The sequence below is a fragment of the Geotrypetes seraphini genome, chromosome 8 (assembly GCF_902459505.1).
Source record: "Geotrypetes seraphini chromosome 8, aGeoSer1.1, whole genome shotgun sequence".
Classification (NCBI taxonomy): Eukaryota; Metazoa; Chordata; class Amphibia; order Gymnophiona; family Dermophiidae; genus Geotrypetes; species Geotrypetes seraphini.
The window spans coordinates 190,645,212-190,659,254 of record NC_047091.1 but is presented as its reverse complement, the minus strand read 5'-3'; the positions used below and the strand labels follow the sequence as shown (position 1 = coordinate 190,659,254).

The window sequence follows — 14,043 nt, the reverse complement described above, 5'->3', positions numbered from 1 at the left end:
AAGTGACACCAGTGGTCAGAGTTGGATGCTTCTGGCCAAGCCACAGCCCATAGCACTGGGCCAGACTCCCACTATTTCAGTCCTGTCTGATTAAAGAGATTCTAGAAGAGATTTTTTGTTCTGGAAAACTGCACACGCTTCATACAAAAGCCATCTGTCACTCCAGTGACAGCCAGAAGCACATTGAAACCATAGCCCTACTTACAAGTCTCACATCTCTCTCCTACCTGGCCTGGATGCTCCGGACACAGTGCACAGCCCCTGGGTGATAAGTGCACACACTTCCCTTCTCAATGTCACACCCATAATCCGTCTGCAAGAGACAAGAACACATGGTTTAGTTACATGCGCAGAATGAAACAGAATCAGAACACGTGAAGCCAAGAGCAGGATGGAGACTGTGACATAGGGCAAGTACCGGAACCGGGACCTCCCGGGAACCAGCATCAGCCTTTGCTGGAAGTCAGGGCAGTGATCACAATTACATTTATGATACATTCGTCAGTACGATAGGGAGTGTTGCCAGGGACGTCCCGAGAAAATTGGGACAGTGTTATGGAATAAGAAGTCTCCGCACCCAAATTATGCCACATTTGGTCATGGAAATGATTATGTTTATTAAAACTCTTTCTATACCGCTTAAGCTACAAGTAAGAACAAAGTGGTTCAGAAAATAATTCAGCACAGTGATAAAAGAACTCCATTAAAAACAGGAAAGATCATTTAAACACACCAGATAAAATATAAATTCACATGCAGAGAGTGGTAGAAAACTGGAACGCTCTTCCAGAGTCTGTCATAGGGGAAAACACCCTCCAGGGATTCAAGACAAAGTTAGCCAAGTTCCTGGTGAAGAAGAGCGTATTCAGGTAGAGCTAGTCTCAGACAGGGCACTGGTCTTTGATCAAAGGGCCGACGCATGAGCGGACTGCTCATCATGATGGACCACTGGTCTGACCCAGCAGCGGCAATTCTTAGGTTCAGAACACACAAAGGAATTCAGTCAGCTGAGTTCAGAAAAGGAAGATAATCGAAAATAAGGCGCCTTTAAATTCTTTTGAAATCTCCTTAATTCCATAAAACTGAGACTAGGTAAAAGAATGCACAATTTCTAGTAGATGCCAAATAAGCCTTAGAAATAGGAGGTAAAACTACTTTATTATCATCTAAAGATCTTAATAATTGGCGAGGAGCATAGAACAATACTATGATGATAAATACCGAGGTTGTAACTCATTCAGAACTTTAAATTTTAATTCTATATTCTATTGGTAACCAATGAAAGGAGTTTCATCAAGTTTATTATTAAGATTTTATATACCGCCTATCAAGGTTATCTAAGCGGTTTTTACAATCAGGTACTCAAGCATTTTTCCCTCTCTGTCCCGGTGGGCTCACAATCTATCTAACGTACCTGGGGCTATGCTCCCTCATCTTAATTTTACCTAATAGACGAATAGCTGTATTCTGCAGAGTTAGTAAACGTTTTAGTTGTGTCAACACCATCCCTGCATAAGCTAAGTTATCATAATCCAGCTTTGATAATACAAAAGAATCTTCATCTACAAAATTTCTAAGAATCTCTCTTCCTGCCAATCTTTTCCAGCATCTTAGATTTTGATACCATTTATAGCAGTGGTCTCAAACTCAAACCCTTTGCGGGGCCACATTTTGGATTTGTAGGTACTTGGAGGGCCGCAGAAAAAATAGTTAATGTCTTATTAAAGAAATGACAATTTTGCATGAGGTTAAACTCTTTATAGTTTATAAAACTTTCCTTTAATAGTTAAAAGGAAAGATATATAAACTATAAAGAGTTTTACCTCATGCAAAATTGTCATTTCTTTAATAAGACATTAACTTTTTTTTTTTTTTGCGGCCCTCCAAGTACTCTCTTTTTTCTGCAGCACTCACATTTAAAGTTTAACATCTTTTCTTTCTCAAAACTGGCACATTTCAATCACTAAATTGAAAATAAAATAATTTTCCTACCTTTGTTTGGTAATTTCATCAGGCTCTAGTTGCACTTTATTCTTCTGACTGTGCATCCAATATTTCTTCCCTTCTTTCAGCCTCCTGTATGCTTCCTCTCCTCCAGACCTCATTTCCTCCCCCAACTTTTTCTCTCTTTCTCTATGTCTGTCTTTCTCTGATTCCATGTCCCATTTTTTGCTTTGTTTCTGTCTCCCTGTCCCGCCCCCTTCTTTCTTTCTTCCTTCCTTCCTGCCCTCCCCCATGCCACCGCCGCTGGGGAATAGGCTGCTGCCGCTGCCGCTACCCCCATCGGGAACAGGCTGAGATCTCCCTCCTTCTCTTCTTCACGGGCCGACCAACTGTCGCTGCCCGACGTCAATTCTAACATCGGAAAGGACATTACGAGCTGCCAGGCATTGATTGGCTAGCCAGAACGTCCTCTCGACGTCAGAATTGATGTCGGTTGGCGAGAGTTGGTCGGCCCCGAAGAGAAGCAGGGAGATCAAATAACACGGTGCCGGCCTGAGAAGGGAAGGGAAGCAGGTTGGGCACCACTGCTTTAGACGAGCCGCACTCTAGGGAGAACAGTGGACCGTCCCCCCCTTGGTACGCCACTGGAGCAGCAGCGTGTCTGGCTGGCTCTTCCGTGGATAGCGCAAGGAGCCGCCAACCCGCGGCTTTGAACGGAACGAGCCGGCCAGACACGCTGCTGCTCCAAAAGGAAGATAATGATCCAGTCCAGACCTCGGGCCGCAAATAAAATCTGGAGAGCCACATGCGGCCTGTGGGCCGCGTGTTTGAGACCGCTGATTTATAGAATCCAGCCTTCAGACTCCTATTTTGGAGATCCTGTACCCACTCTAAGGAACGCACTTCTCTTGATGTTCAAGACTACCCTCAAAACCCATGATTGTATCCAACCCTTCCCTTCACTCAGTCCATGGTAGATTTTGGACCTCATGGTCGTGGACACTCAATGAAGTTACAGGGAAATACTTTTAAAACCAATAATAATAATGACTTTATTTTTATATACCGCAATACCACAAACAGTTCGGAGCGGTTTACAGAAGAAGAGACTGTATACTCTATACAGACAGCGATATTACATAAAACTTTCAAAATTACATTAGTATGTTACGATTAATCAAATTTGTCTGGACGAGGAATAAAAGTACATCCAGTTAGAGGTGGAGTCAGAGAAATTGATCAAAGAGGTAAGTTTTGATTGACTTCCTGAAAGTTTGAAATAAAGTTGGTTAGACATTTATTCCATTTGCCTGCTTGGATTGATAATGTCCTGTCAAGGAATCTCTTGTAAATACAGTCCTTTAGGGATGGAAACCCGAACAAGTAAGCACCACATGTACATGTTGTGCCTGGAAATTCGAAGTGAGGGAGACAGATAGATTAGGGTTATGGTTTTGAAGCAAAGGCAGCCAAACTTGAAGATGACCCTTGCTTCCATAGGCAGCCAGTGAAATTTTTTCTAGTACGAGCTCACATGGTCCGATTTCTTGAGGCTATAAATGAGACGGACTACAGCATTCTGAATGATTCTCAGTCTTTTGATGGTTTTCTTATAAGATCCTACGTATATAATATTTAAGTATAAGATACTTAAAATCAAAGATTGAACCAGCAGTTGAAAAGAGAAGAATTCAAAATAATGCTTATTGGTATAGAGTTTCCATAAAGTGAGGAAACATTTTTTAAGCTGTTTGGTCTTCAAATGTCAAGCTTCAGTCTAAGATGACACGAAGGATTTTGATTGTGGTTCTAATTGGGTAATCTGATCCATTTAATCTCAAAGAGGAAATTTTTTTCACTCAGAGAATACTTAAGCTCTGGAACGCATTGCCAGAGGTTGTGGTAAGAGCGGATAGCGTAGCTGGTTTTAAGAAGGGTTTGGACAATTTCCTAGAGGAAAAGTCCATTGTCCAATTCAATCCTTTAGTTTATATACCAATTCATCCCTCAAAGAGGGTTCGACTTGGTTTACAAATATTAAAAATCAAAGCAAAGAAGGGATCAGGGTTGACAGATGGAAGATCATTGATTAGATACAAATTAATTTGTTAGGGACTTCTGAAATAAGTAAGCTTTTAACTTTTTCCAGAAAATTGATAATTGGGAAAGGAGTGTAATCTCGGATGGAAGCTCATTCTAGATTTTTGCAAAAAAATAAATAAATAAATGAACGACAAAGATTGGCTGTAGTTTTGATATTCTTTACGGTAGGAAAAGCGAGTTCATATTTCTGGGCATTTCTGGAATTAAGTATGTTATTGAGAAAGACATGGGGGAAGCCTCTGCTTGCCCTGGATTGGGTGCATGGAATGTTGCTACTCCTTGGGTTTTGGCCAGGTACATTGGATTGGCCACTATGAGAATGGGCTACTGGGCTTCATGGACCATTGGTCTGACCCAGTAAGGCTTCTTATGCTCTGAAGCTGCCACTAGAGGGTGAAACAGCCATTTTCAAGAGCAGCTGAGGAAGGTTAGACATCTTTTTCATCACCGTCATTTTTCTATCTTAGTTCAATCAATTATATTATCTCTTCTTGATTACTGTAACGCTATCTACCTCAGCATTACAAAAATTTGTCTTCATAGGTTACAATTAATTCAGAATACTGCTGCGAAGCTGATCTTTGGAAAATGTAAATTTGACCATGTGACCCCCTTTGCTTCAGAGTTTTCATTGGCTCCCTGTTTATTTTGGAATTCAATTTAAATGTGCTTGTATTTCTTTTAAAATTCTACATGGTATCTTTGATCCTCTTATTCCTTTATTTTGGAACTTTTACCAATTCTCCTTTGCAAGAGGTATCCAACAATTTAACTCTCCCTTCCTTCTAAAAAAGGGATTAAAGGAGTCAAGATTTTCAGTCAATCTTTGGTCTTTAAATTCTCTCAACTCTGGAATGATCTCCCCCTTTTTTTAAGGACTTCCAGTTCGTTTCAATTTTTCCGTAAATCTTTACAAACGACTCTATTTGCCAAACATTTTGAAAATTAATTCTTTTGAAATTTTGCTATTATCTTCTATTTATCATTTGTAAATCATTCCCTGTTTATTTAATTGCTGTAAATCGAGTCGAGCCTTCTCAGAACGATGACTCGGAATACAAAGTTAAGCTTTAGTTTAGTAAAGCCAACGCTGGGTAGGAGCACGTGGACCTCTTTCCTTCCCATTTCCCCCTAGGTTACCAGGGAGCAGCAAAGCAGAGGTAGCAAGTGAATAAATCAATACCTCATATTCCTCCCAACAACATGTTTTAGTGATACCCAGGGCAGGATTAACCAATAGGCCAAGTAGGCACATGCCTAGGGCCTGAAATGGTCAGGGAGGCCCGATGAAGGAGGGCATCAACATTGTTTTTTCCAAACGGCGATGGGCCCCTCCAGCATCGATCGGCAACACAGCCCCCCCGATCGGCAATGCGAGCCCCACCCCATCGATGGAAAATAAGACAAGCAAGCAACGTGGGTAAGAAAGGCAACAGGAACTGTAATTGTGCAAGCAGTGCTGCTTGCCCAAAGCTTCCCTCTGACGCAGCTTCCTGTTTCCGCCTGGGTGCATGGTGGGGCGGGGCGGGGCAGGGGGCCCAGTGTACTTGTGTGCCTAGGAGCCCTCGATGAATTAATCCTGCCCTGGTGATACCTTCATTCTTTTGGCTAAGCTCACACCTCATTCCCAGTTGCTTCGCCTACTCTGTGGAACATTATCCCTCTTCACTTACGAACTGAACTCTAATTCCTTTGACTTAAAGCCATTCTTAATGCTCATCTTTTCTCTGAAGTCTACATGAATTTTCAAAGTCCACTTCTTGCGTGATTTACACCCACCATAAGGTGCCTCTCTTCTCAATCATCGCACACATTTCACACGCATAACTGAGTCTATTGCTTTTAAAATGTGTAATACTAACGTGCACTTAGCTTTATGCTTCAGGGTCCTGATGCGTTTCACAAAATGCTGCTTCAGAGAACCCTCATTGAAAGAGTAATGATCTCTTAGTCAAAAGTAATTCAATTTCTCACACTTTGGTTCAAAGGTCCAAGGGGTGGGAGGGCAGATGTTAAAGGGAGGGGGGGGGGGGGGGAAGAACATAAAGACATAAGAATAGCCCTACTGGGTTAGACCAATAGCCATCAAGCCCAGTCTCCTATTTCCAAAAGTGGCCAATCCAGGTCACAAGTACATGGCAGAATCCCAAATGGTAGGATTGGAAAGGGGGAGGTTGGGACATGAGTGGATAATCTTATGTGGGTCTCGGCTGAATATCAGCCAACACTCGCCTAGGAACCGGCAGCCAGCGCCTAAACGAAACCAAATATTCAATGCCCGCCTCGGACAAAGCCTGGGCTTTGACTATCTGGGCTAATTCTGCCCACTGTGGTCAGCATTTTAAAAAATATTGACTGCTTCAGGCTGAATATCTGCCAAAAAGAATATAAGTTGATACCTTTTTATTGAATTAACAATATATTTGGGACAACTTTATCAAGCTTTTTTGTTTTGTAACGCCTATGGACAGCTGCACATGTGCACAAAATGCATTCATATTGATGGCTCACATAGAAACATGATGGCAGATAAAGGCCAAGTGGCCCATCCAGTCTGCCCATCCGCAGTAGATATTCCTGATGAAAACCAAAACCAATATAGGCTCTGGTTGAGACTCAGTGGCATCAGTCACTTACATGGTACCTGCCTATGTCATCCCGGGCCTGTGCTAGGTTGCAGGGGCAGTCGGGGATCTCAGCCAGGAAGTCGGGCAGTTGGATCTGCTCTCTCTTGTGCCATGCTATACATTTTCCATATGCCCAGGCGGCAGGATCCTTCCGGAACTCTTCTCCCAGGTGCCAAGCCAGTGCATGGATAGGACTCCATATGGAGGGAACATTCCTGAAAAAGGAAGGGGAGTGCCCATGAGACTGCGACATTACATCCGATCCCACTAAACTATTTTGCCGTATGCTGGAAAGTCACTGGGCCACTTTTCAAGGCAATGAACAAGTCTAGCTAAGGTCTGCGCATCTTTGAACCTATCTGATGCTTCTGGCCAAGCCACGGCCCAAAGCACTGGGCACCATTCCCACTATTTCAGCCCTGGATGATTAAAGAGATTCTGGAAGAAATGTTTTTTGTTCTGAAAAACTGCAGACGCTTCATCCAATGGCCATCTGAGGGCCTGCATAGTAAACGCACCACAGCCTATAGGGATTTAAAGGGCTCCGGTGCTTTTGTTACTTGATAAAAGAGGCCTTAGATTTATGACAATTTTCAGAGTCTTCCTGAACTTTGCCTCTTTCACCATTCTTACATCAGATTTGTAGATATCAAGAGTTTTTGGAAGAGACGCCAGCTGTGCTACCGGTGCACAGAGCTCAGGAAGAGTGATCAGTGGAAACCTGAGCCACACAGATTCAACCCCCCCCCCCCCCCTGGAGATAACATTTGATGGGCTTCTCATTAGCCTAAAGGTTGCCCCTGAAGCTCCTTGTGACTCCGGGCAAATCACTTAACCTTCTACTGCCCCAGGTACAAAATAAAGACATGTATATAACATGTAAACTGCTTTGATTGTAACCACAGGAAGGCGGTATATCAAGTCCCAAACCCTTCCCCTTTCTTTAAATTACATTAGCGACTCTTATTCTGCCTTAACTTCACAGTTCTAGGCGGATGGCAAAAGAGGTCAGCTGGCCATTTCCAGGAGAATTACAGGGTCAGGTGCTAATTACAAGACTGAGTCTCAGACTGAAATAAGGGATACTTAGGCACGGCTTTAGCTAGTCTTGACAAAGTTTCTCAAAAATAGGGTCTTTATTTCTCTTTGGAAGGTTTTGTAATCAGGCGTTGTTAATAGTATGTGGACAGCTTCCTTTGCCTTCCTGCATAATTTGGTTGAGAGAATCATAGAAACATGATGGCAGATAAAGGCCAAATGGCCCATCCACAGCATTCACCATCTCCTACTCTCCATAAGAGATCCCCCGTGCCTCTCCCAAGCTTTCTTGAATTCAGACACAGTCTTTGTCTCCACCACCTCTACCGGAAGGGAGACTATTCCACACATCTACCACCCTTTTGGTAAAAATGCATTTCCTTAGATTACTCCTGAGTCTCTCACCTCTTAACTTCATCCTATGCCCTCTCATTCCAGAGCTTCCTTTTAAATGAAAGACTCGACTCATGCGCATTTAAGTCACATAGGTATTTAAACATCTCTATCATATCTCCCCCTCCCCTCTCCATCCCCATACACTTTATGACGAAGACCATGCATCATTTTATCTGCTTTCCTCTGGACCAACTCCATCCTTTTTATATCTTTTTGAAAGTGCGGCCTCAGAACTGTACACAGTATTCCAAATGAGGTCTCACCAAAGTTTTATACAGGGGCATTAATACCTCCATTTTCCTACTGACTATACCTCTTCCTATGCACCCTGGCATCCTTCTAGCTTTCGCCGTTACCTTTTCAACCTGTTTGGTAATCTTAAGATCATCACATACAATCACACCAAGTCTCACTCTTCTGTTGTGCAAATAAGTTCTTCACCCTCTAAATTGTACTGATCCTTTGGGTTTTTGCAGCCCAAATGCATGACCTTGCTTTTCTTAGCATTAAATTGTAGCTGCCAAATTTCAGACCATTCTTCAAGTTTCGCCAGGCCTTTCCGGGATGTCTACTCTATTGCAGATTTTGGTATCATCCACAAAGAGGCAAATCTTACCTGACAGCCCTTCAGCAATATTGCTTACAAAAATGTTACAAAGAACAAGCCCAGGAACCAAACCTTGAGGCACACAACTGGTAACATCCCTCAGAGCGATCTCCATTGACCACTACCCTCTGTCGCCTTTCACTCAACCAGTTTTTGACCCAGTCCATCACTTTGGGGCCCCTATTGAGGGCACTCAGTTTATGTATTAGATGTCTGTGTGGGATATTGTCAAAGGCTTTGCTAAAATCTAAATATACCACATCTAGTGCACTCCCTTTATCCAATTCTTTGATCACCCAGTTAATCCATGTTGCCTCTCGTCTGTTTTACAAGTGTTTCCATTAATTTGATTACCACAGAAGTCAGACTTACTGGCCTGTAATTCCCTACTTCCACTTTTGTGGAGAGGGACCACATCCACCCTTTTTCCAGTCCTCTGGTACCACTCCCGACTCTAGAGACTCATTGAAAAGATCAGTCAGCGGAGCTACCAAGTTTCAAGTTTTTCAAGTTTTATTTGTTTTGATTAATCTCTTAAATAAAAATTTTTCTAAGCGAATTACAATAAATAAAATAACATGTAATTTTAACAAAGTATTAAAAAACATATAATATAACAAACTACTAAAATATAAAACAAAACAAAAACTAAATAAAACAAAGCATAAAAGAACAATAGATAATATCAGAGAGAAAGTTAAAGAAAGGGGATCTTTGGCAAATTAATACTCGAATGGAGGGGTTATTAAAATCCGTAGTGACACAAAATGTAAAATTTTCGCAAGAAGTTATTGAAAAGTTTGCAAATGTTGATTCCAACTTAAAAATTATTGAGAAATCGATTAGAACAACAGAATCTCAGGTGGTTACGTTACAAGCAGTTTCTTCAACAGCAGTAAAGGATTTTCACATCACTCATATGAAATTTGAAAAAATGGAGAACTTGCAAAGAGCAAAAAATCTACGTCTGGTTAATTTCCCCAAAACTCATTTGTTGTCTCCAGAAATATTGGTTAAGAAATATTTTAAAGAAGTTTTGGGGATGGCGGACGTAGAAAATTTGCCTTTAACAAATTTATACTATATTCCTCAAAGGAAAAAAGTTCCCCTAGAACCGGGTATAGACCAGTTGGAACAAATTGAATTTGATTTAACGGGTTTCCTGGAAGATTCACAGGATATAATTCCAACTAGGTCTACGCTCCTTATAACTTGTACAAGAGAGATAGATAAATCCTTAATTATGAAAGCTTATTTTCAAAATAGGCAAACTAAATGTTGTGGGGATAATGTATTGATTTTTCCAGATGTGGCCCAAGCAACACAATTAAGAAGAAAATCCTTTTTGGTACTGAAATCTAGGGTGTTGGCTTTGGGAGCTACATTTTACTTAAAATTTCCTTGTAAATGCTTGATTAAATTTAAAGATAATGATTATGTTTATTGGGACTCTATTCCGTTAGAGCAATTTTTGCAACATCATGAATCTAGTTCTTCTGTCACCACATAATTAATATTAGGAGTTTTGAAATATTTAACACTAATATGGTTGATCTTTTAGATCATGTTTATTTTTGAATGTTTCTTATTATACAATAATTTGTTTGCTATCTCTCAGTTATGTGGACTTGAGGAATCTTGTGATAACCTTTGGTTTTATAATAGTTTTTCTTACTTTCTTTATGTAATTTCCTTTCCTCATTATTATGTATAAATAATAATGTTTAAATTTGAATAAAAAAAAAAAATTAAAACAGGGATGACTCAAGAGATGGTAGCACTTTGAGCCAACTTTATTTGGTGGCGCCCCTGCCTCCCCCCATCATATTGCTTCCAGCGCCTCCTTCTTCTCACCCTACCCCTGCGGGTTCAGTATCTCCCCCATCCCTTGGGCCACCATCTCCTCCCACTGTGGATATGGCACTGCTCCCTCACTTCTCTCGCCCCTCCTACGGTCCTGTAAAGCTCACATTGGTTGCCAGCCCCTGCCTCTTCTCTCTGCCATGTCTCACTCACAGGAAATTTGCATCAGAGGAAGCAGCATGAGGGAGAGGGGGATGAAATTAGGGGAGACATTGGAGTGGGAGAAGAGGGTTAGAAGAGGCTTAATCTGTAGACCAGATGAGGTTAGAGGATGAGCATATTGCCAGAGCCTTACCTGGTCCAATAGTTAAGCCAGCCCTGTCTGTGAGGAGGAGTGTCTTGACAGACAGATGTGTGCATCTGGTAACGTTATAGAAACAATATAGAGAAGTAGTGGAAGCAATAGGTAGGTCTGAGAACCTGGGCATCACGTCACCTCCCTACGTTTGGGCTCGGTTTTTAGGAAGGAGGATTCCAATGCAGGATGTCCCAATGGTGGTAGGAGTGGGGAGTGCCAGGGGGAGGGGAATCAGGGGACGAGGGGAGAGAAGAAATACTGGCAGGAAGGGGAGAGAGAGAGGGGAGATGTGCCCCCCGCATCCTAGCCTCCACAAACTGCCTATGTGACACATCTTAGTAGGGAAAGGGGGGAGGAAGAGACTGGGGAGGGAATTTCTATCATACTAGACATTCAGAGGGCCTTTTATTAAGTTGCGTTAGGGCTTCAACGCAAGGCGCTGGCGTTAGTTCTAGTCACGTAGTGCGGGGTTAGCGCACGTGAATCTGCTGTGTGCACTAGAAACGCTGGCGCATCTTAGTAAAAGGAGCCCTAAATGCTAACACGTGGCTACGCATCCATAGGATATAATGGACCCGTTAGTGCTTAGCGTAAGACGTGCCTTAGTAAAAAGACTCCTCAGTTTGTTGCCGTGCCTTATAAAATCTAGTCTGTGTGACATTGATTTAACATGTCGTTCACTTAGGAATTCAAGCGAGTTAGGTGGAGTAGAACACGACAATATTCTGGTGAAAATGAATCCGATGTCTGGATTTACCTGGACTGTCCAGGCGTCCAGATGGCTCTTCAAATCCTGGCAGTTTCTCCAGCTTTTGAAAAGCGTTGAGGGCGGGGCCTCTGTGCAAAGCAATGATGTCGCACGTGACCCTCCAGACATGGCCCCCGAGAGAGACGAGGTTTGTGTGGGGCTGAGACTGGGGGGCGGGGCCACGCATCCTCTTGTTGGCATCAAAAATCTAGTAACCCTATGTGAAATGAACTGAACGTGAAGTAAAGACCACACTGAACTGTTGTGCCACTCCGCTTCTCTCTGTCGTACTTACATCTGCCCGTCGGGGTGACTGCTGGCGATGATTCTCAGCATGCCCACCTCCCAGCTGCTGAACGTGGCATTTGCTGTTTCTGGCGTGAAGGTGTAGGAGCCTGTGTTATTATGGCCTTTCTCCAGCGTGTACAGATACCGCCACACAGGGCTCCACCCCTCGGTATAAGGGTCACCTGGGCAAGAAGGGGGAGAGGAAAGTCCAATAGCTTTAGCTGAGTTTCAAGTTTGTTATGGCTTCACCTTCCAAAGTGCTTTACAACATACAGATTCTAAAAATGATTTAAAAAGGGATAGAGACATACCTCATTAATATTATAATGAACTGGGAAATGGGTGGGGTTACATTGCTTAAAATACAAATGAAATGGTAGAGGACAGAAACATAAGGGGGGGGGAAGTGTAGCTTAAGCCCTTGGTCTAGATCTCGTATGAATCTTTAAAAAGAAAGGTTTGACTTGAAAGTATTAAAATTTCCTGCTTCAAAGTTTAAAAAAAATAAAAATCTTTATTGAGTTTCTAAAGCTAACAAAAATGCAATACAGTGTCTATACAAATAATATTAATCATATAATCAATCGAAATCCATACAACATGAAAAAAAACCCACCCAACCAACATTTCATATGGGAATAGACCCATACAAAAGAAATAACCCCCTCCCGCCCTCCCTCCCCCTGGGTGTGTGTGCATTATACCAACAGAAATAAAGGAAAAGACAACTATAATGAATCCATAAAAGACGTCAAAGGGCCCCAAATGAACTTGAATCTCTTACTATGCCCCAGCATATCCGCATTCATCTTTTCAAATCTATAACTTAAACGTAAATTTGCCCATCAAAATGTAAAGTCAAGGCGATCCTAGTTCTTCCAGTTGCACGTAACCATTTGTATGGCTACCCCGGTCATGATAAGGAAAAGCCGCCCTGTATATATGTCCAATGAGGGCTTCAGACAATATCATCCCACATATGACTGCCTCATATGTCAATGGAATTGATGCCTCAAGTAGAGCATTAATCTGTCCCCATATCGACTTCCAAAAATTAAGTATCACAGGACAATAGAACAGCAGATGATCCAGTGACCCTATATCAAGATGACAATGCCAGCATCTATTAGATTTAGAACTATCGAACAGGGGTCCAAAAAGTTCTATGTAACAAGAAAAACCATGTTTGTCTCATAGGTGCTGACGCTGTACATTTCATCCTCCAAGTCCAAATTCGTGGCCATCGAGATGCAGAAATATTTTGCTTTATCTCGATGCTCCAAATGTCCCTAAGACTATTTTTTGGTTTCTTATTTAAAAATTCAGAAATTAATTTATACCACCGGGCGGCCTGATGCCCCAGCAAATCTGTCTGAAAGCACAGGACCTGCAAACTATAATGATTTTTAAGATTCTGCCAGTCAGGGCATGGCCTGCTTCAAAGGCAACCATCTATAATTTTGAGATTTTGAAATTCCGAATGATTGTTGCAGTCGTGAAAAATCCAGCAGTTTCCCATTAGATATAACATCATCTAACATTCGAATGCCTGCCTGCATCCAATGCTTCCAGAAGATCACAGACCTGTCTGTTTGAACCTTGGAGTTTAGCCATAAGGATTGATAAGTGGATTTCTCTACTGGAACATCTGTGAATTTATTAATAAATTTCAAGGTTTTCCAGGTGTCAAATAGCACAGTTACTTACCGTAACAGGTGTTATCCAGGGACAGCAGGCAGATATTCTTAACGTATGGGTGACGTCACCGATGGAGCCCCGATACGGACCTTTTTAACTAGAAAGTTCTAGTTGGCCGCACCGCGCATGCGTGAGTGCCTTCCCGCCCGACGGAGGAGTGCGTGGTCTCCAGTTAGGATAAGCCAGCTAAGAAGCCAACCCGGGGAGGTGGGTGGGTCGTAAGAATATCTGCCTGCTGTCCCTGGATAACACCTGTTACGGTAAGTAACTGTGCTTTATCCCAGGACAAGCAGGCAGCATATTCTTAACGTATGGGTGACCTCTAAGCTAACAGAGAGGGAGGAGGGATGGTTGGCCATTAGGAAAATAAATTTTGTAACACAGATTGACCAAAGTGTCCATCCCGTCTGGAGAAGGCATCCAGACAGTAGTG

The 14,043-nt window shown here is 42.3% G+C and overlaps 1 protein-coding gene across 4 annotated transcripts in view; it reads right to left on the bottom strand.

The window, feature by feature from the left end:
• SUSD2 (sushi domain containing 2) overlaps window positions 1-14,043 on the bottom strand; it is a 200,134-nt gene that overhangs the window by 146,487 nt on the left and 39,604 nt on the right. For all 4 annotated transcript variants that reach the window (XM_033955316.1, XM_033955315.1, XM_033955318.1 and 1 more), the window contains 3 exons: window positions 11,920-12,094; window positions 6,685-6,889; window positions 228-313 (listed from right to left, as the gene is read on the bottom strand). In XM_033955316.1, coding sequence (XP_033811207.1) covers window positions 228-313; window positions 6,685-6,889; window positions 11,920-12,094 — 466 coding nt within the window. The remainder of the gene's footprint in view (window positions 1-227; window positions 314-6,684; window positions 6,890-11,919; window positions 12,095-14,043) is intronic.